Source organism: Myxozyma melibiosi, assembly GCF_037950935.1.
Source record: "Myxozyma melibiosi strain Phaff 52-87 chromosome Unknown BZA70scaffold_1, whole genome shotgun sequence".
NCBI lineage: Eukaryota > Fungi > Ascomycota > Lipomycetes > Lipomycetales > Lipomycetaceae > Myxozyma > Myxozyma melibiosi.
The window spans coordinates 439,067-463,155 of NW_027042915.1; the positions used below are offsets into that span (position 1 = coordinate 439,067).

The window sequence follows — 24,089 nt, forward strand, 5'->3', positions numbered from 1 at the left end:
AGTCATTCATATTTCTTACAAGTTATTTCGTATTTTAAAAACAAAAAACAGTCTCAAATCAACCAGCAGCGCAAATAAGCCAAACCGGGTATTCAGAGTGCGACGCGTCGAGAAGCCACAACATTGCGCACTTCTGCAGCCGAGCTCGAGGCTTCCAGACTCAGAACAGCTGCGAGATTGCTGTTCTCCTATCGACGCACGCGCAGAGCTGCTTTAGAGACCTGTTTTTGAGCTGATTGAGTCTGGAGCTGTGGTGATTGAGCGCTGCTGAGTCTTGATCTTCTATTACTTTTGTGTTTGGAAAGAAGTGCAGTGGAATTGTCTGCGGGAGAGAGATTAGCACGCGTGTCTACTTCACCTCATCCATCTCATTCCATCACCACCAATGGCCCGATCCAAAACCGAAAGCAAAAAACTCTCAGCCGACGCGCATCTCGACCGCTGGCTGCGACTCAGTCCCGATCCCGACAAACGCCGCCGATCGTCGTCCCGGTTGCGCGGGAACGAACCGCATGACGAGACGACGACGGAGCCGCAGCGCATTAACAAGCTGGTGTTGAATGAGAAGAATGAGTTTGTTTTGAGGGCGTTTGACGATTTGGTTGTTGCGTCGGTCAAATTGAGGTCGGCGGCGGATGGCGAGAAGGTGCAGGCTCGGCGGGGGACAATGCAGCGGGTGCGCGTGTTGACTTATGATGAGGATAGCAAGAGTTACTCGTTGAAGATGATGGAGAAGGAGATCGTGCGCAGGATCACTCTAAACTCCGGTAATTACTATCTTTCCTGATTGTCTTTGATTGCTTGTGCAATTGTTATTAACGCGCTCGATCTACATAGCTGCAGACGCACTCACGATCAACGGCAACTCGACACCAGACGCACCGCCCGCCCACTCGTCGACCGTAACCACGACAATCCGCAAACCTCGCGCCAAAAAAACCCGGTCTTCAACTACTACAGCTCTCGACAAATCCTCATCGTCTACTCCTCCCACCATTGACTCAAACACCACTGGAACCTCACCTGCTCCCGACGAAGACGACCTCTATCTCTGGTCGCATGCCGGACAACTCTTTGACGAGGCTTCTACTCGTGTAAAGTCAGCACGAGGGATCACTCCATCTACTAGCACGGAGAAAACATCATATGACAGCGACGACGCGTTCGAAGAACCAATAGTCGTACCTGCCCCTCCGTCTCGAAGCCGACGGTCTGCGGCAGCAAGGGCTTCGATCAGCATTCAAAACTCATCAGCGTTCTACGTCAGCAGCAGCAGCGAGGCCGAGGATGAGGATACCGCGCACTCAGGTTCCAAACGGTCGAAAAAGCAAAAGTCATCATCTAAACCCAAGCGAGCGAGAAAGCACGAGGAGGAAGACTCGGATTTCGATGAGATCCAGCTCTCGGCGCTCGCGGATGACGACGACTATTTGCTTGATGAGCTGGTCGATAGTGATGAGGAGAGCGGGATTTTTGGGGAGGAGGACGAGTACGACTCTGATGTTGTAGCCGAAGTTTCCGCAAAGGCCGCAGCACGCAAGAGCAGAGCTTCGCTGTCCGGAAAACCGACGCCCAAAGCGGCAGAGTATACGAACGAGTTCCTCACGCGCAAGGGTCAGTCAGTCGAAGACTCTGAAGACCCTCCGATCAGCAGTATCTACGACATGTTCAAAGACCTCGTCTCGCGATACCCCGAGATCCACAAAATCACAGAGCAGCTCGCCGGTCGTAAACTCCGCGTTGCGACAATGTGCTCGGGCACAGAGTCGCCGCTGCTGGCGCTGCGGATGATTGCGCGGACGGCGAAGCAGAAGATGGGCCTCGATCTCGAGTTTGACCACGCGTTTTCGTGCGAGATTGAGCCGTTCAAGCAGGCTTATATTGAGCGGAATTTTAAACCGCCTGTGTTGTTTAGAGATGTTGTCGAGCTTGGAGAGGACGAAGCGTGAGTCACCTCCTATTACAGTCATGCTTCCGTCACTAAGACTTCAATCATGTAGAATGACCGCCTATGGATCGATGGTCACCGTCCCGGGCGACATCGATATCCTGATCGCCGGAACATCGTGCGTCGACTTCTCCACTCTCAACAATCTGAAAAAGACGCTCGAAGACCAAGGAGAGTCCGGCAGAACCTACCGAGGCATGTGTCGCTACGTCACCAAGCACAATCCCACGATCGTCGTCCTCGAGAACGTATGCGGCGCTCCTTGGACAGATATCGTTGGTCATTTCGAGGAAATGGGCTATGATGCCCAGAGCGTCAAGCTTGATTCGAAAGACTACTACATCCCCCACACCCGTAACCGCGTCTATCTCTGTGCGTTCAAAAAGGGACATAGCGGTCTTGCAAACGAATGGGCCAAGAAAGTACAGAGTCTGAAACGCCCCGCCTCAAGCTCGTTTGAAGCTTTCATGCTTCACAGCGACGACCCGCGCGTTCTGGCCGTCCGAACAAAGATGGCAAAAGAGAATATGGGTCCTACCCGAGGCCGCATTGACTGGGATCGCTGCGAACAACGCCATTCAAAGGCACGGTATAAAGAGCAGCTCGGCTTCAAGCGACCGTTCACGTCGTGGGACGAGAGCGGGTCTTGTCAGTTTGTTGATACGTGGTGGAAGGAGTTTGGAGCGAATCAGGTTAACCGGGTTCGCGATCTTATCGATATCACGTTCTTGAGAGCCGCGCAGGCTGACGTCGATCCTGCATTCAAAGCGTAAGAGTCGTCTTTTTTCCATCCCACCCTTTGATCTATCTATTTATTAACAAAGGTGCAAAGTGAGATTTGGAACCTTTCCCAGAACGTCGATCGAACTATTTCCGCCCGTATAACCGGCATAGCCGCCTGCATTACGCCCTCGACAATCGCCTTCATCACGAACCGCGGAGGACCAATGATCGGTCTTGAGGCACTCTCAATGCAAGGCCTTCCTATAGACGAACTCTACCTCACGCGCGAAACAGAGGACAACCTCTTCGATCTGGCGGGAAACGCAATGACGACAATAGTAGTCGGCACATGCATTCTCACCGCGCTCACGCTGGGCTCTAAACTTCTAGTCAAGGAATACGCGAATCCGCTGTCAAACAAGCGAATTGGCGATGACGACGACGAGAGGATCCCGCGCCCGATTTTCATCGGCCAGGATAGACTCGCGCGGTCGGCCATCGATTTTGCCGATTTCGAGGATCGCACGTTTGCTGAGCTTGTAGAACTTTGCAAAAAGTCCAGACGCATGTGCATCTGCGAAGGACGGCACGCGATATCCTCCAGTCCGATCCAAGTCTGCGAGAAGTGCGGGTTTTCTTCCTGCACTGCTTGTGGAGGCAAACCCGAGCATTTATATAAGATTGTCGACACTTCTGACCGTTTACCGCCAAGAGAGGTCGAGAAAATGATCAAAGACTCGCTTCCGATGCGTATCGTTGTCGATGGTATCGACGCAGACGGTTTGGATAGTCTCATCCCGGAAGGCGTGAAAGTCGATGATGCTCTGTGGACCGCGTATAAAACGAGCACAACCAAGGCTATCAGCTCTGAGCTCCGCTTTACCGACATTCGCCGACAAGACATTTGGATCGTCACTTTTTCCTCTCTTGCTGCAAAGGCCGAGCTCAGTCTCGGCCCGGATCCAGAATGGCTTCTATACGCCATCCCGGACAAGAACGAGCCTGCGAATAGTAAGATTAGGTCGATGCTGGAAAGCCCGATTGCACGAATGAAGCTCAATAACTGGAAAACCCAAGAGGATGATCAGTGGGAGTTGCATTTACCCGTCTTCACGTCATTCACCGTCGTTATCGACGGGAACGAGGTCGATGGCGAGCAGCGTACAGTTCCGGCATGGCAGGACCGTCTCGGTCTGCAGGGGAAGTATGCGGGCATGCAGCAGTATGAGAGTCTTCGAGTTGAAGCTGTGCCTGTTTCCAAGTACATGGAGGATATCTCTGGGGTGTACCATGCTCTCCCAAAATGCGGGACAGCAAAAGATCAGCTCTACAAGAGTGAGAGCGGGATCAGTCTGTTTTTCGATCCCTCGCGGTGCCGGAATCCTACCCTAGATCACGCCGTCTTTGCTCGCGATAATCGCCGGCTTGAATACCAGGAATCGAGGATTACTATTGCCAAGCTGAGTCCTGAGTGGCATCCGTACACCGATAACGATAACGTCAACGTTGAGGCGACCATGAGCGGCCTCTGGATTCCCGTCCCCGGCTCGACCATCGCTCCGCATCGTCCTCCAAAGGCTCCTGTTGTGATGCAGCCAAGCGATAAAGATAGCCTCGCGGTAGATCACGAAAACTGCGAGCACTCGACCACGCTGCTCTACGCTGAGATTCCTCGGGATGACGAGAGTGTGAAAGTCGCCGAGATTGACGAAGAGCTTTGGGAAAAGGCTGCGACGGGAGACTGGTTCGTGGTCGATAATATCCATGCCCGTGGCGTGTTCAAGGACTTGAGATGGATAACCGAGCGTGCGCGCAAGATGCCGATGATGCAAACATGGTCGGTAGTCGAGACCGCGGCCGAAAGCAAGCACTGCGACCGGTGTGCACCGCTCGTACCCACATTCCAGCTCGTCAGCGGACAAAAGGGAATAATAATCCAAGAAGATATCGGCCAGGCAAGCAAGTTTGAGTACGCGCTCAAACGCCGTCCGGAGCCGTTCACGACCGAGATCAAGATCGATGCGGATAACGCGATGATGAGGATCGGGCTCAACTGCGGCGCGCTCCTGCACCGCGGTGTCGCGCGGTTCCCGCCCTCGATGAACCCGACTTCGGCTCTGAAGCTCTCGTGGAGGATTGATACCGAGTTTGAGGCGTTGCAGGTTCTTCCGCAGTGCAAGTTTGTGCTGCAGTCGAATAGAGAGGATACGCCGTGCGCGCAGCCGCCTGTATGGAATCCGCGAAACAAGCTTCGGCCTGAGCAACTTCGGTCGTTGGCGTGGATGAATTATATGGAGACCGAGGCAGCAGGCACGTTCACTGAGGAGGAAATCGTGGAGTGCATTCTTGAGCCGATCGGATGGCGCGCAGAGGGAAAGGTCGAGAGAGAAGTGACTGTGCGCGGCGGCGTTTTGGCGGACGAGGTTGGGTATGGCAAGACTGCGATCTCGATTGGTTTGATTAGTTGCACCCAGGATGCTGCAGCTGCGGATGAGAGGGTGACGAGCCCTGAGAGGCGGGTTGTTGATGGCCAGATTCAGATCAAGGCGACCTTGATTCTGATTCCTGGACATCTAATTCAGCAATGGGTAGCAGAGTTTCAAAAGTTCACGTTTAATGAATTCGACATCATCCAGCTCAGTGGGCTAAACTCACTGAACAAGTACTCGATTGAGGATTTCATGAAGACCGACGTCATCGTTGCCGCGTCGTCAATATTCGATTCAGTCAACTATCACCTGAACCTAGCCTGCCTTGCGGGCGTGCCCTCGATCCCTGTTACCAAGAACGGCAGCCGCGAGTTTGCGTTCCGGTACGAGCGCGCGTTGGAGATTTTAAAGACACAAACTGAGATCTTGGTTAAAGACGGCGCGACTGCGATGCTGGATCACGCGCGCAAGTCGTTTGAAGAGACTTTGAAAGACGAGGTGACGTCGATTGAAAATTCAAAGAGACTGAAAGGAGCTAAGCTTCAGCAACGGAACTCAAAGAGTGGCTCCAAGAAAAAGGATCTGAACAAGGAACGTGCCCAGAGGTTAGTGCAGGATCCATTCTGTCTCAAGTCGCAAGCGACGAAGAGGGATTGGAAAAAGATGAAGGCTCCGTTGTTTGAGATGTTTAGGTTCAACCGGGTTATCATTGATGAGTACACGTATCTCGACGGTGCGGTTCTTGAGATGATTCAGCATATCTCAGCTGAGAAGAGGTGGATTTTGTCTGGAACTCCGCCGTTGTCGGATTTTTCTTCGGTTAAGAGCATTGCTTCGTTTTTGGGCATACATCTTGGTATTGATGACGATAACGAAGGAAACTCTGATACTATGAAGAAGCGCAAGCGAGATCAGACGGGTGAGTTTTATTTTGTCATTCTTGTTATGGTATGGCTTTGCCCACTAACATGACTGTGTATGATTTAGCGGTGGAAAGATTCCACTCGTATCGAGAGATGAGATCTCTGAACTGGCACGCGCACCGGAACCAAATCGCGCAGGCATTTCTCACAAAATACGCGCGGCAAAATACGGCTGATATCGATGAAATTTTAAAGACGGAGAAACTGAAGATGGTCAGTCTGACCATGGCCGAAGGCGCAATCTATCTCGAACTGAAGCATTTCCTCCAACTCCTAGACATGCGGATGAAGAAGCGCCAGAAAGGCGACTCTGATCGCGAGCAGAGGCTTAATCAGTCTCTCGGCGACTCTGCGACTGCTGAAGAAGCGCTGCTGAAGTGCGCGTCTCACTTCGATCTGAAGGTTTATCTTGGGGATGACTATCAGCAGCAGGAAAGCAAGAAAGATATCGGTGAGTGTGAGAGTATTGTGGTTATTCGAAAACGCCAGCTTGATGAGTGCAAGCGGGATTTGTATCGCGAGTGTGTGAAGGCAGAGGAGATGGTTTATGCGCTGATGAAGTTCCACCACCGGAGTCCGGATAAGTATATGACTTGGAAGCAGAGGCTTGGGTCGTTGGGGGACGCAACAGTCGCGATCAAGATCGAGAACATTGTCGAGGAAGCAAAGCGGGCAGCTGCGAAGAAGATGGAGCAGTACAAGCGTGGTTCGGCTGCAAGTGCGGACATTGAGCTTCCGGTGGACGAGCTTGAGTTTGTGCTCGATGAGCGCGTGCACCTGATTCATCGACTAGCCAAAGAGTATCTGCAGCGGAAGCGGGCATTGATGTATTTCGAAAACCTGTTGACCGTGATGGCGTCCGGTGATGTCGAAGTCACATGTCTGGGGTGCGACCGAAAGATCAAGGATCGCAGTCAGATCACTATAATCTCATCATGTGGACACATGGGATGTTCAGACTGCGTCTCGGCGGCGGCTATGAGGGAAGAGTGTTTTATAGGCGAGGGCTGTGCTTCGCTGACAAACAGAAACAATACAGTCATGGCGGACACTATTGGCGCCAAAGATCGCCTGGTGAGTTCAGAAAACCAGATCTTTGGCTCAAAGATGGAGGATCTCGCTGATTTGATCGAGTCTGAGATCCCAGCCGACGACAGGGTGTTGCTGTTTGTACAGTTCGAGGCTTTGATGGAGACTGCAAAGTTGTTGCTGGAGGATCGTGGGATCGACTTTATGGTGATTTCGGGATCGGCGCATAACCGAAGTAAGCAGCTCGAGCAGTTTCAGCAGGTGGAGAGCACGTGCAAAGTTTTGCTTTTGAACGTTGCCGATGAGAGCGCGAGTGGAGCGTAAGTACTCCTTGTACCACCAACATATCCTCGACTACGGAAGCTACTAAAATACTAACTATTGCAAACCAGAAACCTCACGGTCGCCAACCACATTATATTCCTGTCTCCGCTATTGAGCAACACTGTCGACTCCTACCGTGCGCGGGAGACCCAAGCGATTGGACGAGCGGTGCGGTATGGCCAGACTAAAGAGGTGAAGATCTGGAGGTTCTTCACGCGAGACACTATCGATACCGAGTTGTTTGAGAATATGACTGGCAGGAAAGTGCTCGAGGAGATAGTAGAGGGTATGGAGAGTGATCGAGATGTGTATTGCTAGAGCTGGTATGATATTTGAAATGTAGAGAAGAAATATACACAATTGATATATAGTCGCTTCTGTCTCTTTAAGGCAATAGTCAAAACAGGCAATAAAAGCATCACGTGATCTTAAGCGGGAAGCGGGCTAACCGGGTAACAGCAACCACCGCGATAAAATCACGACTCTTGAAACTTCGTAGAGGTTCACGACATCCGAGGGCAAAAGAGAGACGTAATAGGACACGGCACAAGGGATTGTTGACAGTGGACCGATATGGGATGCATAGTTGGTTAATGAAGTTTTTCAATTGTGTGTTTATTACGGTAGTCTTGAGTAAGTGCTTGTTGTATCTTGGTTTGCGCGGAGGAGGTCTTTATTTCAAAGACTGTGGGTTGTTCGTGTTTGGTAGGATGGCGGATTAACAAAGATCAGCATCTATAGAATGAAAAACTTACGAAGGATACCGCAGCAAAGAGCTGCCGTTTGGTATGGTGTGTGCGCAGCTTGGTCCAGGACTCTCTCCGGTCCTCTAGCGTCGACGAAGAGCAGTTCAGATTTCGCTTTGCGTAATGGCGCGGGTGTTCGGCAATTCAGCAATACCAATGGCTTATCAGCAAAGAAGAAACAACCGCCGAAACAAGCAGATATAGAGACCTCCCGTCCGACCCCGTTCTCTGACAAAATTCCAATCAAAGTGAAGCTAGCGTCGCAAGAGCCTGAAGCCAAAGCAGAGAAAGCAACTCCGCCCGCACGCAAATCGAAGCTGTATCGACCACCCCCGGCGGCAGTTGCCACGTCGGCGAAGTCATCTAACGCTTTACGCGCCACTTCGCGGACCGGCAACCGCGGTGCGTCGCTCAGCGAGCCCACGCGGGATCAGATGGTTGATGATTCTCTGATGGATAAGAGTAAGGATAAGAAGACTATCATCAACTACGATTATAGTGTGCGACCGTATTCGTACCTGTACTTTGCGAATGAGAATGATTATGAGGTGTTTAAGAAGTATCCTACGGTTACGAGCTCAAAGCTGGCTGCTTTGTCGGGTATGAAGGAAACCACGACCCGACCACGGAAATTGAGCATGCTCACTCGGGATTTCATCGATGGTATGTATTTGCTAAGTTTTGAAGGAGTTCACCGCTATACCTTCCGGTGTGATATGTATACTAACGACTCTCAGACTCGCTATACAATCCCGCCTACGGCTACTTCGCTCGACAGGCAACTATCTACTCTCCCGATAAACCCTTCGACTACGGTGACATCAAAAACACCGACGACTTTGTCAATCGATGGTCACGGACCTACAAAAAATACGACAACATGCTCACCTCAAACACCAAAATCAGGCCCGGCGAAGCGCGCCCGGCTCAGGACCCGGACAAGTCTCCGGAACTGCCGCAGCTGTGGCATACGCCTACTGAGCTGTTCCAGCCGTTTTATGGACAGGCTATTGCGCGTTATCTGCTGCTTAATTACTTGATTACGCTGTATCCATACAATGACCTTGTGATCTACGAAGTTGGAGGTGGTAACGGAACGCTGATGCTGAACATCCTCGACTATATCCGTGAGACGCACCCAGATGTCTACGAGCGAACGCGGTACAACATCATTGAAATTTCCGAAACCTTGGCGGCAAAACAGGCAGCGCGTGCGTTACAAGACAAGATTGATCGGCAAGGATTCTCGGATCACGTTCGGATTATCAACAAGTCGATTTTCGACTGGGATACCAAAGTCCCCGAGCCGTGCTTCTTCATCGCTCTTGAAGTCTTTGATAATTTCGCTCATGATTCAATCAGATACGACCACGAGACGAACAAGCCGCATCAGGGATATGTCGTCGTGGACGAGACCGGAGATTTCCAAGAGCATTTCTCACCCGAGCTTGATCCCTGGGCCGAGAAATTCCTCACTCTCAGAAAGGAGTTATTCCCCGATCTAGACTTGTCCAAATTAAAGGGCCATCCGCTGTCCAAGAGCAAATTCCGTCGTAAACTGCGGACGTGGTTGCATCCGCTCGCGCATGATCTCACGGTTCCTGAATTCATCCCCACGCGGTATCTGCAGTTTCTCGAGGTGTTGAAGACCAAGTTCCCAGAACATCGCCTTCTAGCTTCCGACTTCACCAGTCTCCCAAACTCAATCCCAGGCTACAACTCCCCCGTCGTGCAAGTCCTGCTCAACAAGAAGATGATCACGGTAGACACCTACATGGTCTTGCAGGGTTACTTTGATATTCTTTTCCCGACGGACTTTGAGCTGGCGGCGGCGTTGTATACGAAGATTGTGGGACGCGTGGCGACTGTCGAGACGCACAGTGCGTTTTTGGAGCAGTGGGCGGTGTTGGAAAAGACGATGACGAAGGATGGGGATAATCCGATGCTGGATTTTTATCAGAATGCAGCGTTTTTGTGTACATAGATAGAATGAATTGTAATATACGACTTGAAATGATCAACTGCGTTTGACTTTCAATCTCGCGGTTAATGTCAAAATATTCTGTTCCATTAGTGTAAACAAAATATAGTATAAGAAAAACTAGAATACAATCACGCAAAGATGAAAAAGAAGCACTGCACCATGGGACTTTAAACCACAAACAAATAAAATATACAAGAGAAAAAACCATACCCACCCGCGTAAATCTACGAGAACTTCCAGCGATTTCCGCAATTTTCGCACGTGCAAAAAGTAGTAAGCGGTTCGTCCGCACTTCTCGTCTGCATCTGATAGTACGACACTTTTTTCTGCTTGCACTTCCCGCACGTGAAGCGGTCCGTGATTGCGCGCTCTTCCTTTGCGCCCTGCGCGTTGAACAGGTTTTTCTGTTCCAGTCTCTTGATTTCGTTTTTCAGTTCCTCCGAGGCCATTTCCTGCGGAGACATGCGGTATAGTCTTTCGGCGCTGATTTCGCCGGACACGACGCGCGCGCGCAGGGAGGGGTTTTTCGAGTCTTTGAGGTTGAGGAAGAGGGAGCGCATTTTGGAGCGGTAGGTGGGTGTTGTGCCTTTTTCGTTTGTGAACACGACTTGTTCGATCTGCTTTGAGCACGCGAGAATCACGTCGGAGTCTGCATAGAATTTAGTATACGTACAACAGATGGGAATAAGAGGAGATACACTTACGGGCATCAGAGTCACTGGCAAGAGCATTGTATGTCACCGTCACACAACTATTCCGCACCTTATCAGGATAAATCTCCGTCGACACCGAATCAGTCTTGACATCTCTAAGCTGTCCATTAGGCAATCTCTGAACCTTTGGCCGCGACGGCACCGCTTCCGGCGCAGCCGTGGCCGCGGCGGTCGAATCTGGCGACGCGGAAGTCGTGGGCGCGCGCGTTGATCCTACAGACGAAGAAGGCTGTGCACTGCCAGCGTGCTTGGGCGCCTTTTGCGCTGTGACTTCGTCTTTCCATTTCTTGATTATTGACTTTACCAGCTCTGAGACTTTTTTGTCGGGATGGGAGCGTAGTTTGTTGACTGCGATACCGAGTTTGGTTTCCTACAAACCATCAGTCAAGTTAGCTCAAGAGTTCAACCCAGCAGCTTCAAGCAATCGCGAGAAGGATACACACCCGCAGCAACTTCTCTGTCGGCTTCACTCCAGCTTTCAATTGTCCCAAGATATCAATAATCGTAGCCGGCGAAGCTGCCTTCTCAAGGCCGCCCATCAGCGCCTTAATCTCTTTCACGTCTATACTCATGCCGCAAGTTGTATGTCTTCTTTTTCACCCCGCAAAATGCTGCTCGGTGATTTATGTCAAGTAAATGGAATAGCTGGGAGCTGACGCTCGATGTCGATTGGTGTACCGAATAGGCGCGGGGAAACGGAGCAAGAGAATTCAATGAGCAACAAATGCGTCAAGCAGCCTTGTACAGTACTTAAACAAGAGCTCTGGCTGATATAAGAACAATCAGAATATATCTCGATGCTGCTCGCTCAATGGACGCGACTGTCGACTTTTATGTGGACGCGGAGAGAAAGTCTGAGAGTTTGCCGGATGATTGGTTTCGCGATGAGCAGCAAAGTTACGTTACGTCATTTATTAGCTAATTTTAGGTGGATGATTTGTATGGATTTTCAACTGCGAACCACTGGCTACAATATTCTTCATTCTTGGAAATAGCAAATTAAACAGTAGATATAGCAAATAAACAGTGGAAATAGCAAACAAACAGTGGAAATAGCAAATAAACAGACTCTGTGAGTATCATATCGAACAACTCACTGGAACTCCCCAACACTCAAGCCAAACGTGCCCGACTCCGGCATATCGTACAGAGTCGTCGTCGATACCGCGTCGATACCGGCAGTCGACACCGTAGTCCCCCACCATTTCACCGACGTGCCTGTGTAGCTGATAGCGCCAAAGATGATGATGGCTGAGAACGCTGTACCGGCTGTGAGACCGGAGGTGAGGACGTAGACGTACTTTGTCCACCAGTTTAGGTATCTGCGACGCACAAAGTACATGAAGTAGAGCGCGAACCAGAAGCCCATGGTGTAGTAGGAGAGGTTGTAGGACTGGCCGTAGACATACACGCCCGAGAGGACGACCACCGGATGGATTGATCTAAACACACGCGGGAAGTAGCGCTGCAAGGGGTAGTACACAAGACCAATCACAACGCCGGCAAGGAAGCAGTACTTGAGTCCAGGGTACATCGCAAACACTCTGTCAGGGCCCACGAGTCCGTAGAACAAACTGGTGTTGTAGATACTGTTTGGATACGCACACACAAACTTATCAGGCTGATCAGAATAGCAGATGCGGTTAAGGCCAAGGACAACATGGATTCCACCAATCGTTACGAGACAGTTGACTGCGGTCGCGATAACTTGTCCTCTAAAGACCGCTCGCGGCGGAAGCTTGGCGTAGTGCGCAAGTTTCAGGTCCGAGACAAAAGATTCCGCCTGCTCGTCAATATTCCAGCCATATAGTCGACCGATGATATTTCCGATTCCCGATCCAGGAACGAAGTAACCACCGAGCAAGACCATGAGATCGTTGAACGCGACCTGGTATCCCGTAACCGAGTAAATAACAGTCGAAGGGATCAGCAGCAAGATCGAAATTCCAAAAACGGCAAACAAGACCCACACAGGTGCGACGACTGGGTAGACTTCAAAGAGGATGATTCCAAAGACTAGCGAGACTAGTAAAATGACGAGGAACCACCAGTCCGGCACCTCTTCGTACTCGCGGATCATGAGCGACAGAGGATCATTGAAATCCTCAAAACTCGACGTTTTGCCTAGCTTATTGACCCGCCAGTTCTTAAGCGACTTGACGAATCCCTTCAGCGAGTTATACAAAAGTCTGTGGTCTGACAGCAAGATCGAGGTGAAACTCAGAGTGACCATGCAGTAGGAAGAACCCTCGCGAAGCAGATTTCCGGCGGTGAAGTACGGCGCAGAGTACGCGCGATAAGCCTTCTCGTCCAGACGGCTGTTCGCGTCTGTGATCCGTGTCATGTTGTACTTCAAGCCGTTGTTTGCGTAAACGGTCGAGGTATTCATCGGCATGTATCCAGTCCACTTGTAGTTCTTCCACACCATACCAATGATCAGAAAAGCACCAAACAAAACACCAGCAAATTGATTCGCGCTGGAGAAAAACGGCTTTGTGAGAGGACCGGAGTAATTGATCACAGTCCAGTCGAAAGTCGGAATGGGGTTGAAGCCCATGCCGGTTTTGGATCCCGTGATGAGCGCCAGGATTTTGTTATCAGGAGCGATCCAGGTCATCCAGTTGAAGGTCGACAAAGCGGTGAACAGAAAATCCGGCAGCCAAAAGTACACAAAACTAGCCGCCAAGACGTACCAGAAGAAGCGGTATCGAGAGATCGTCCAGCCATGAATACTATGCTTCTCTTCTGGTTGGAGAAGAACTCTGTTCAGAGTAAGAGTAGGCAACATCGTCGGCCAGACAGCTTTCTTCTCATAAATGACCTGGAAGAGTACAGCGAGTTAGCGCCTTCTCGTAATTATTTGAAAGCCAAAAGTAAGAACTAACCCAGCGTCTCAAAATACCAGCAACTCCAAAACCAAAGAACTGAGTCGACACATTCGCGACAAACATAAACCCGAAATTCACCCACGTCTGCGCAAAGAACTGCGGCAGCTTATACACAAGCGTATGATTCTCGACGTTTGCAAAGTTTGCGCCGGCGTTGATCATGATTGTCGCAAACATCTGCTCTTTGTAAGACCATGGTCCTGGGTTTAGAGCGAATTTGCGGCCACGGAAGTAGTACGTCTTATCAGGCAGTATGCGCTCGAGGAGCTTACCGCCCGGGTAGACGAGGATCTGGAAGACGGCGGACTTGATGGAAAGAGAGGGTTGGCGAGTGAGAAAGACTTCGTTGATGAAGGACCCGACGACAACCCAAAATAGGCCGAGGAAGTACGCGCGAGGAGTCTCGACGGCTAGAGATTTGTCGTCAGTCGGGTCGGTGACAGCACGTACTTCTGGATAAGGAGAATTGAATCGATTGAGCGTAGCCTCAAGGCGAAGATCCATCTCATAAATCTCCTGACCCTGACCGTACGCCATTGCTCCTTCAAGCAACCGACTGATTTTCTCGCGCGTGTCAATCGGATAGTTGTAGTCGTCACGATGATAATCCGCGGCAGTACGCAGTTCCTCGACACATTCGTCAAGCGAGAGGATATGTAGCTTTGACAACAAGAACTCAAGCTGCGTCGTGCTGGCTCCAATATCCTCAAGCTCCTTGGACTCCATGATTCGGCTGGTGAAGCGCTCGCGCTCCAAGTCGCTGAGCGAGGGCTGCTCGGATGGCGAGGACGTCGAGACGTAGACATCGTTCTTCTCGTTCGTGTACGAGGTGAACTCGGCGGTGATCTCTCGCTCCGAGGAGATGACGGCATCCTTCTTTTCAGTGAAGCTATCCATTGGCGATGGAGTACAGTGACGATCACGACTAAAGTATAGCTAGAGAAGATCAAGTACCAAGACACTCTTGGGGTTCACTGTGGGGCGTGGAGTGCATTGTGGAGGCGAGAGGCACAATATATATATCCTGACACTACCACCAGGCCTAGACAATGAGAGGACCCCAAAGATAAGCCATCCGATAGCGACAGTGTATAGTGCCGGAGAAAAAAGAAATAATATGACGGGTGCCAGATAACAGGGTTTAGATCAGCGGGAACAGGAGGTGCGCACGCGCAACGGCGGGACGGGAGTGCCGCAGGGGTAATACAGGCGATAAGATAGACCAAAAATTCAAGGCGCTGATTAAAAACTGGTCCGAGCAGGTGGGGTTGCGGAGGAGGAGACTGCGGAGCTGACAGGGTCGTGCACGCGCAGACAAGAGTATCAACACACCTATAACGATAATGACTGAACAGAACAGAACATGGTAGTATCAAATCCACCAAAGCATTCCGGCCTACCGCACTTGTCAGATCTGGCTGACACTGGTCCAAGACGCCAGAATAGTCACAGACGCGACGGAGTTAGCGGTGCGGCCTGCGGTGCAAACTGTCTCGAATGCCAGTCAACTGCCGGGAAGTCGTCAGCCAATCGGTGACTGGCATTAAAGTGGTACTCCTTCAAACCAAGATACTGATTGAAAGCACTCAAGAGGTGGACGAGCTGCATTTGTTGATGTTGGTGGTCACTGAGAGGATAAGTGTGGAGAAGCAGCAGTGAGCTCAGATGCACACAGTAAACTCAGTCAGCGATGGGCATCGGCACCGAGTTTTCTCACCCAGTTCAATACTCTTCCCTGTGAATTTTCATGCTGTAAGAAATTACAAGAACAACAAGCAACCTGTATTATAGATTTCCTGCCAACCGCAAACATCGTTAGTATCGTTCGACTGATATTGGTGAGTGGCAGGACTTTTGAAGAAATCAGAGCCTGTGGCAAGTTCCGACTGAGCTCTGAGTTTTAATCTCGTAGTTCACCGCTCCTCCGCATTTTCCTGCCTTTGCACTTCCTCAGGTATTCAAAGGTAGATTTATAGACCAACAGTGCTTAATGGCTGGAATCGGGAAGAAGAAGAACTCTTGAATTTACTGTTATGTTTTGACTATCACAATATATTCAAATATCACATTTTCTTCTGTCATCTGACTGGCAGTCACTAAGCCCCCAAATTATTCCCACGTCTGACATTCTATTTCTGTTTGAATAATGCTATACCACAGTCTACATCTGCATCTCAATCGTCCTTTTTTAATCCAGCTCCATGCCCCGCGCCCAGAGCAACGACAAGAACGATAACAATACCTGCAATAACACAACTAAACGCAAACACCGACAATCCACAGATTCGTCGTTTGGAGTTGGGGAAATTAGTTTTCTTTGTGATAGTTTTCTTTGAAACAAAACAAATGGACCCCAACCCCGTCGCTGGATCTTGAACGAGGAGGCTTTTGTTGACTCTACCGTCGATGGCGGTTTGCTGGGTCGGACTGCACTATAGAGAACTTCGTCGCTTGAAGCTCCTTTCTCCAGATCTGTGTCGAAGCTGGTGCTGGTCATAGGCTTGGCGAGCATGGGAGCTTTAGCGTCCATGTCGGTGTCAAAGCCGGAGTCAGGGATGGGTTTATTTGGCATTGGAGCGTCAGCGGCAAATTCTTTCTCGAGCATAGGCAGGTCCATTGGTGCGAACGGCACGTCGCGCATGGGAAGATTATCGGTCGTGAAGTCGCTGACCAGCTGAGGAGTTTCCGGGGATTCGTGGTGAGTAGGAATACTACCGCTGCTGAGGCTTTGCTTATGCCTCACAGGAAGACTTCGATCGCTCATGTCTTTCTTGAACATGGAAGTGTGGATACCATCACTTTGTCTCTGCTTCTGTCGCATAGGAAGATTTGCATCACTCAGGTCCTTCTTCAGCAAGGGAAAGTTGCTGCTGTCACTGCCGCCTTGCATATGTCTCATGGGGAGACTTTGCTCACCCAAACTTTTCTCAAGCATAGGACGGTCACTTCCATCACTTTGGCAAAGCTTATGTCGCATCGGAAGACTCTGCTCTCCCAGATCCCTCTCGAGCATGGGAAGCATGTCTGGAGAGTGCTGGGTGTCTCTCATTGGGAGGTCGCCGGTGGCGGTATGCTCGCCCATCAGAGGGGAGTCGGTGGTAGTGCTTGCGACGTCGTTGGAGTTGGTTGAGTATAGAGACTGAGAGCTGTTAGCTGACACTGCGCAGCAGCACGCATTATCACAAGCAGAGTAACCTACCATTCTGCACTGTGTATGAACAAGTTTGCCAAAAAAAAAGGAAAAGGAATAATCAGCCCAGAAGAGATATAAATATGCGCGGGTCGAGATCAAGTATCAACCCATCGCGAGCTCTACCGCCTAGGGCCCTCACTTATAAAAGGACAAATAGCTGCGCCAGCTGTGATCTAGTGTCGCAGTAGACTAAAATAGTCTCGTACGAGAGGTATTCAGGAAAACGTAAATACATGTGGTTTTGCGGGTTTGAAGACATACGCAGAGTTGGAGGGGACGTAAGCAGTTGAAGATGAAAGCACAACGTGCTGCGTATGCTGGACACAGCCTCTTCGAGATCACTGTCTCTGCATGTGTCTGGAATACTTGACTCACTTAGATAATATCCATCTACTAAATGAAGTAGACTCGCAATTCAATAAACCTATTGCTTTTCAAATCGAATGCATCTGGACCAGCGAAATCTACTGTCCTATCCAGCTAAATCTTCCGATTGATTCTAGGCCTCGATTTCGACTTTGATCGTTTATATGTTTCTTCTGAATTTTCTATATCTTCTGTATGATTTCCATTACTTAAAAGTTACAATCTGTTCCCTAATAACGCCATATTTACGTTGTCCCTGGTACTCCTCCCTTTATACAAATGATGATGACGATGATGATACATCTACCTCCATACAAATCTTTGGGGGCAGTGACTGTCAAGAGTGATTAGGTCTTATCTCCAAGACTCAAAATCTGACGAGCAGCTGCATCCAAAACCAAGCGCTTTTCTGCCATCTGCGTCAACAACTTAGAGGACGAGAGCCAAAGCAGCGCCAACAACACCGACGGTCAAAGCGGCACTGGCCTTGAGCATGCCAGCACCACCGGTGTAAGTAGCGATAGGAACAGAAGTGGAGGTCGCGTTGGTGGTCGAGTTGGAGTATGTGGCGCTGGAGTTCTTGGCGGATTGTCCGACAAGGACGTACTCGATTGTAAAGGAAATGCAATCTGAAGGAGCGTCGCTGCTGTAGAACATGGCCTGGTAGGCCGAGGTAGAGTAGGAGTAGGGATCGCCCGTGTTCTTGCAAGCGTAGAAGCCAGAGGACGATCCGTTGACGACGAGGATGTTGCCATGGACAATGTCGAAGTTGGTGTACCCATCCAGAACAGAGACGGTGAGGAGTTCATCACCAACCTGGAGCAGAGAGCAAGCGAGTGTTTCATGTTATTGTTTGAGATTGAGATATCTGTGAGGATAGAGAAAGGAAAACAACGGCAGGAGACAGCATTTTTATAATCAGAGGTTCTGTGCTAATTCTAGACTTCATCTTGATCCCGAGCTTCATCGAGAGCACGAGGTGTCTTTCGAGGCGTGGGATTGTTTACAACTAACCCTGAACGGCAATAGGCAGTCTGCTGCGCCCAAAGAGTGCGGCTAAGTCTCACCGCGCCCCAGTCGCGTCATTGATCCAGCCGCGTTCGCGTCCTATTCTTAGTCTCTAGTGTCTATAATGCATCAGCAGCCTCTGCAGCTTATTTTTAGATGATGTTTGAATAATCAAGCTCCGTCTGAGCCTGAAGAGTTGCACTTAGCTAAGCTCTTCGCTTAGTGTCTTGTGTGGCAAGCCTTAACGAATAGTCCAGGGATACCTATAGGGTTTAACTTGTCCCGCCTTCTCCAGACTTTGCAGAGCTTGCGTAGGATGTCGACTCACTACCTACCCAGACGTAATCTTTCCCGCTATAAGCCACGACGTGTATTACCGTACATTGACTGGAAAAGTTGGGTTATCTCGGAAAGAAGGCAAACTGGCTACGACTTTGTAGGGTTTGAGAACGTGGAGAGCAGGATCCAGCGGGGAAACCGCTACGAACTATACTAGCTCGATATATTACTGAGAATTCTGCTTGTAGGCTCTATTTGAACTAAGATTTCATTAAGGTCATCACATTAGTTGAGCGGGTTTAAAGCTCCGTATAGTCTTGAACCATGCTATCAGGATACGCAGTGTGGCGAAGTAGCGTCGTCGCGCGCCGAAGCGTTGTCGTTGGATGACATAATGAGGGGATAAGCGATGGATAAGTGGAAGGTAAGTGGGAGTTGTAGTGGAAGCGCAAGTGATTAGGAAGATAGTAGATGATCTTCATTATCAGGAAGACTGGGTAAGCCAGGCTTCCTTAAATATTACTCTACAAGATGCCTCATTCTATCCTCTCGCCGGAAGAGATTAGTCTCCACGTTAGCAGGACGAGGAGGCTGGCTCTCGAGGAGTAAGAATGTTAGTAAATGAGTGTGGTTTGTTGACAAGAAGAAACCGTGCGGAGGATGAGGGGAAACCTCCCTGCTCATGCCTTAGCGTCCTGCGAAGTACTCTTCATGCGGGAGGGTGTAGGCGTGACCTTGTGAAGTGAGGCAGAGGTAATCTCCCGTGGATGGAATGCTGGTTAGGCGTTCTGAGGTGAGGTAAGATGGCTGGGCTCTTGCAGGGATAGATGTAGTAGACGGACAAGCATCGTGAGGTGAGGCAGGATGACAGGTCTCTGACACGGATGAGGGTTTGGAGGAGGCCGGGCAGTTCTGCCTCGCAACCTCATGACACGCAGGATCTGTGAATCCACAGGATCCATCGTCCAAATCGCTGTAGATATCAGCGACGTAGAAGTACGTGTTTTGGAATGAAGGTTGGCTCTACATATGTACACTGTTAGTCTGATAGCGCAGTGTGATATCAAATGAAGAAAGTACCTCGAGATATATCGTAGCATTTGCTGTGTCGGACGCAGCAGTAAAGGAACCGTAGACCGTTACAACCGTGTCGCTCCATCCATAGTCATAAATATCAGTCTGGTAAAACGAATCTTGGTATATCGTTGCGGGGTCGTCAGAGGACGAGTTCGTCATATTTACCGTAACTCTTATGCCGATAATTTCCCATATAGCTTTTGGTGGGATTGAAGCCTCTAGGATCACACAACGATCATGGCATTGAGTTTTGAATTCTAGATTCTCTAATTCTTGGATCTGTCTGCCTTTCTGTGCGTTTGCAAGACTCGGTCGTCGATAATGACAGATCCGGTGCGGTTTATGTGTTTTGTATTAAGCTGATGAAGCACGAAGAGTTACAGCTGTGACCTGACAGTCCACGTCAGCCCAGCTGCACGATTCTCACCAGCCTTCAACTAGAGCATACGGAGAGGAATTTTTTGGTAGACCAGACCAGCGGACGCTTGAATACCGGAAAGATATGATCTATGATAGGTTTGCAAAAAAGTATTCTAATTAAAGAACTATGTTGGTAGCAGCAATAACAGGGCCAGAAGAGAGATCTGGTGGGCTGCTAAAACTTGAGTTTAAGCACTTCATCTAAACATGAATAAACAAGTATACTCCAAAGTCAGAATAAACTATTGTTATAACTATATGCTCTCTCTGAAGTTGTTGCTCACATAGGTGGCCTGCTGATATGTATGGCGTACGGCGGAGCGTAGACGTATTACGCTCGCACTAAAGTCGTACGTCGTGACAGGATCTCGCTACGAGGAATCGACATTCTCGATACCGGATTATATCAAGCTGTTCAGCTCTTCCGAGCTTTTCGTTTTTTTGATCTGGTTCTGTTACCTTGCTGATAGGTGTATGTTACCGCTGCTGCTTGATTGTTTCCTTCGGATTCCGCTAGCGTTTTGATGCCGCACAATAGGAAGCATCCCATGCAAGTCATAAATATCCAACAGCCGCACATACAGCAGACAGACAAAATATTTCCACGCAGAATTAATGGACAGCATCCCGAACCAACGATATCCAGCACAAGAGCTCCTTGGCTTTCTGCTATTCTCGCTCGGCGGCTTGACTGCGGTCCCGATCGTGATGATGATGATGTTAAAACGTGATCATCGCTGCTTTACTCGGCGTTAGTTTTGGGTTTCTGTATGAAGATGAAATTCGACTGTCAGAGGCGATGTCGTCGCTGCAATTGCTCTGATATCTGCTGAAAGTGCCAGTATGGCCGACTTTCAAGTGAGCAGTGTTACCGGATCTGAATATATTTGCTTAATATACTAATAGTATACTTCCTCTGACAGACTTTCCAAGGGGTTGAAAATCGAATACTTTTTCATTCAGACTCAATTCTGGAATACAGTATCTAGAGTAGTAGATACCGACTGCTGTATTTACTTACAACTATGAACAGACGCCCTACAGTCATTGAGCCTCTGATTCGGGCAAGAACGTCCTTCGTTGTTTCAACCATTTCGACCAACAGCGCACTCGTTCGTTGTCAAGACTGAAAGGTCTCACCAAAAGACTTTAGCCAAAGAAGGTGATGAAAAAGTCAAACGCCGTCTCTGAGAAGGTAGCAATATCTCGCTGACAATTGTGGTGAAATCTGATGGTATCTTGACCGCTAACCCATACATCTGTTGACTCAGTCCGAGGACTATGACCACAGGTTATGAGCTGTTCATTACATAATCTCTTACACGATCCAGATCTAGTCCGGGAGCAGTCCCGAAGAGTCCCGAAGCGGCTGAGATTCAAACTCTAAAAGCTCGCAAGCTTTAAACGTTAAATCCTATTGTTTGAAGCTTATCAGTTGCGGGTGGGGATTATAGCGGAAGATATGAGAGGTGTTTCTGCAATGAATTACTATTGATAAAGAGTGTTTTGTTGTTGTTATGAAAGAACAGATGGCGGGATTATTTCAAGGAGAAATCAGGAATGTGGAGGGAGACAGGGACTGTTGACTTTAAACTTGCTCCAAAGAAGCTGAACAGCGCTCAGCCAATTTCCTTGTCTTCCCGCCTTCGTCTGAGCTTCTCGCCTTCTCCTCCTCTGCTGGTCTTCCTCTTCCTCTTCTTATCTTCCTCGACCTGCCTGGTGCCTTCTTCCTGCTAGTCCTTTCTCATCCTACGCAGTAATGGTATATCCTCCCTCTTCTTCTCCTATCTCCACCACCGCACTAACTCTCCCCGCAGTCCACGCCTCAGACTCAAGGCCCCGAGGCCGAGGAGTACGACTCACTCCCCATGGTCGACCACGCGGCCAACAACAGTCTCCCGATGGCCGACACCATGCGATCGGACGCCGAACCACCGATGGTAGCCAAGCCCGAGCCCGACTCCGACTCTGATCTCGAGAAACAGGCCCCCGCTCCGAGCGGAAAAGCCTTTGGCGCGGCGGCGACGACCACCCTCCCTCCGCCCGCCCCGCCTGCATCGTCCAACAAGAAACGGGTCTGTGGACTGTCGGTGTTTTGGTTCTGCTGCGTTGTTGCTGCGATCATCATCGTTCTCGCCGTCGCCCTCGGCGCTGGTCTCGGTGCCGGACTCAAGAAAGGCAATAACAACAACAAGTCCTCCGACTCCTCATCCGGGTCCTCCTCTTCTTCGTCCCTCCCTGTGTCGTCGACAACAACCATCTCTTCAACTACGTCTGCGATCTCTTCTTCTGCCTCTGCTTCTTCCACTGAAGCCAGCAGCTCGGCGGGCGTTGAATTAAAGGTCTACGTTCAGACAAGCACCGCGACCGTCCCCGTCGTCACTGCAACAGCAACCTCGATTGCCGACGCGTTCTGCATTCCAGACTCAAACATCATCCATCCTGCGCTTCCCAAGGTCAAAGTCACCGATGACGACGATAATGCGTACAATTGGCGCAGATACGTCGAAGATAGATATAACGAGACCAGGTTCTATGGCAGCACGTGGACTGATGGCTCTAGAGGCGGTTGCCAAATGACTGCTTACACCAACGAGCCTCTTGACGACGATAGCGTCAAAATTGGCATCTATTACAGACATGGTGAACTCGAGCTGGGTAAAGAGTACGGAGTCAGAATTACATTTCTCGCCGATATTCTCGAAGGCTACGATTCTTCCGCCGGTTACTTAGCCCTTGATGCTAGGGTCAGGCTCGGCAAGGTCAATTCTACCGATTCCAGCGATGTTCAAATTGTCTGGAAATATACTATTACCCAGCAGGAAATGATCAAGAAAGGTTACAGTACCTGGACAATCACGCTTTTGGACTCCTTCACCGTTCCTGATGAGCTCGATAACGATCTACCCAACAGTCTGGAGTTGTCTATCGAGGTATGTCTATACAGCGTATGTTGCATACTGAACGTCGTACTAATCTCCTTTCACAGATGACGCCCTTTGCGCAAAACTCATACATCTTCGACGCCAGTATCTTCGATGCCAATGATACGTCGTGCGAGAAGGCCGACCCCAACTTCCCCACTGTGCTCAACGTTGTTCTCGACCATTCCAAGAACACGATTCAGTCCAGCACCAACACCACTGACGACGGCACAATAGCCGATGCGTACTGCGTCACGAACGTGTCCTTGCTACCCGATCCAGAGTTCAGCTACGGCTATTGGGAGCCGATCCCTATCATGTACTCAAACTTGGAGAACAATGTCACAACCAAGCTTACCTTTGAGGGAATCAAATGGATCGACGGAAGCACTTTCGGCCTCTATCTCGAGCCGGCTAATTCGACTGTGTCGACTATCTCAGGTCTTGAGACCTACCTGCCGGTTATGTACTCATTCGCTGAGCTGGATTATGACACGTATTTCCGTGTGAGATATTCTTTCAAGGTTGTCCTGGCCGATGATGTCGATTTCACACTGGTGCGTTTACTTCCCTGATCTTCATGCGCCTCCATAGATACTAACTTGTTTTTCTTACTATCTACAGGACTCCACTGCGTTTCAAGTCAACATCAACACGACAACCGGAGGCTCCTCGGATTTCTATGACTACATGGACGTTTTATACGTCGACTCATACACACAGGCCGAGATCTACGAATACGGCTGGAACGATACCGTGGTCACGGTCGTTGGCGAGTTCCAAATTCCCGACTTTGATTTGTACAACGTGACCCTGTATGCCGTCTCGGTACGTCTCTCCTCTATTCTTTTCCCCTCAGCCGATTCCTTCTCATGATTCTAACATATTTGAAACAAACAGGGCCAGTTGTTGAACCAAGAAACCTACGCCTACACATTCGACATCTACTCACAACTCAACAATTCGCACTGCGGGTTCACGGACCCTGACTATCCTTCGACTTCGATAAAGAGCTTCTACACGTATGAAAACAAGTATAACTACTTTGAGGAGTTTTGATTGTATTTATCTTGCTTATTTTTTCCGTTTGATACTTTCTTTTGTTGTAATGTAAT

General features: G+C 49.7%; 6 protein-coding genes across 6 annotated transcripts; 3 read left to right on the plus strand and 3 right to left on the minus strand.

The window, feature by feature from the left end:
• Nucleotide 1: 1 nt before the first annotated feature.
• Nucleotides 2–7,784, plus strand: BZA70DRAFT_270604 (uncharacterized protein). The gene is made up of 6 exons (XM_064911325.1): nucleotides 2–767; nucleotides 838–1,945; nucleotides 2,001–2,717; nucleotides 2,781–6,019; nucleotides 6,088–7,372; nucleotides 7,445–7,784. Exons 1-6 carry the CDS (start codon nucleotides 386–388, stop codon nucleotides 7,692–7,694), a joined length of 6,981 nt encoding a protein of 2,326 aa, XP_064770185.1. The 5' UTR covers nucleotides 2–385; the 3' UTR covers nucleotides 7,695–7,784.
• Nucleotides 7,785–8,574: 790 nt separating this feature from the next.
• BZA70DRAFT_233161 (S-adenosyl-L-methionine-dependent methyltransferase) lies at nucleotides 8,575–10,106 on the plus strand (the record flags this gene model as incomplete). Its single annotated transcript, XM_064910251.1, has 2 exons — nucleotides 8,575–8,785; nucleotides 8,860–10,106. The coding sequence occupies 2 exons, from the start codon at nucleotides 8,575–8,577 to the stop codon at nucleotides 10,104–10,106; spliced, it is 1,458 nt and encodes a 485-aa protein (XP_064770186.1).
• Nucleotides 10,107–10,218: 112 nt separating this feature from the next.
• Nucleotides 10,219–11,503, minus strand: BZA70DRAFT_5525 (transcription factor S-II, central domain-containing protein). The gene is made up of 3 exons (XM_064915203.1): nucleotides 11,263–11,503; nucleotides 10,811–11,189; nucleotides 10,219–10,755 (listed from the first exon to the last, which is right to left on the minus strand). The coding sequence occupies exons 1-3, from the start codon at nucleotides 11,389–11,391 to the stop codon at nucleotides 10,331–10,333; spliced, it is 933 nt and encodes a 310-aa protein (XP_064770187.1). The 5' UTR covers nucleotides 11,392–11,503; the 3' UTR covers nucleotides 10,219–10,330.
• Nucleotides 11,504–11,660: 157 nt separating this feature from the next.
• BZA70DRAFT_5574 (OPT oligopeptide transporter protein-domain-containing protein) lies at nucleotides 11,661–14,837 on the minus strand. The gene is made up of 2 exons (XM_064915212.1): nucleotides 13,705–14,837; nucleotides 11,661–13,640 (listed from the first exon to the last, which is right to left on the minus strand). Exons 1-2 carry the CDS (start codon nucleotides 14,602–14,604, stop codon nucleotides 11,913–11,915), a joined length of 2,628 nt encoding a protein of 875 aa, XP_064770188.1. The 5' UTR covers nucleotides 14,605–14,837; the 3' UTR covers nucleotides 11,661–11,912.
• Nucleotides 14,838–15,895: 1,058 nt separating this feature from the next.
• BZA70DRAFT_264547 (uncharacterized protein) lies at nucleotides 15,896–16,909 on the minus strand (the record flags this gene model as incomplete). The annotated part of the gene is made up of 1 exon (XM_064910909.1): nucleotides 15,896–16,909. One exon carries the CDS (start codon nucleotides 16,907–16,909, stop codon nucleotides 15,896–15,898), a length of 1,014 nt encoding a protein of 337 aa, XP_064770189.1.
• Nucleotides 16,910–21,819: 4,910 nt separating this feature from the next.
• On the plus strand, nucleotides 21,820–23,128 carry BZA70DRAFT_5646 (uncharacterized protein). Its single transcript, XM_064915213.1, has one exon. The coding sequence runs from the start codon at nucleotides 21,919–21,921 to the stop codon at nucleotides 23,041–23,043; it is 1,125 nt and encodes a 374-aa protein (XP_064770190.1). The 5' UTR covers nucleotides 21,820–21,918; the 3' UTR covers nucleotides 23,044–23,128.
• Nucleotides 23,129–24,089: the final 961 nt, after the last annotated feature.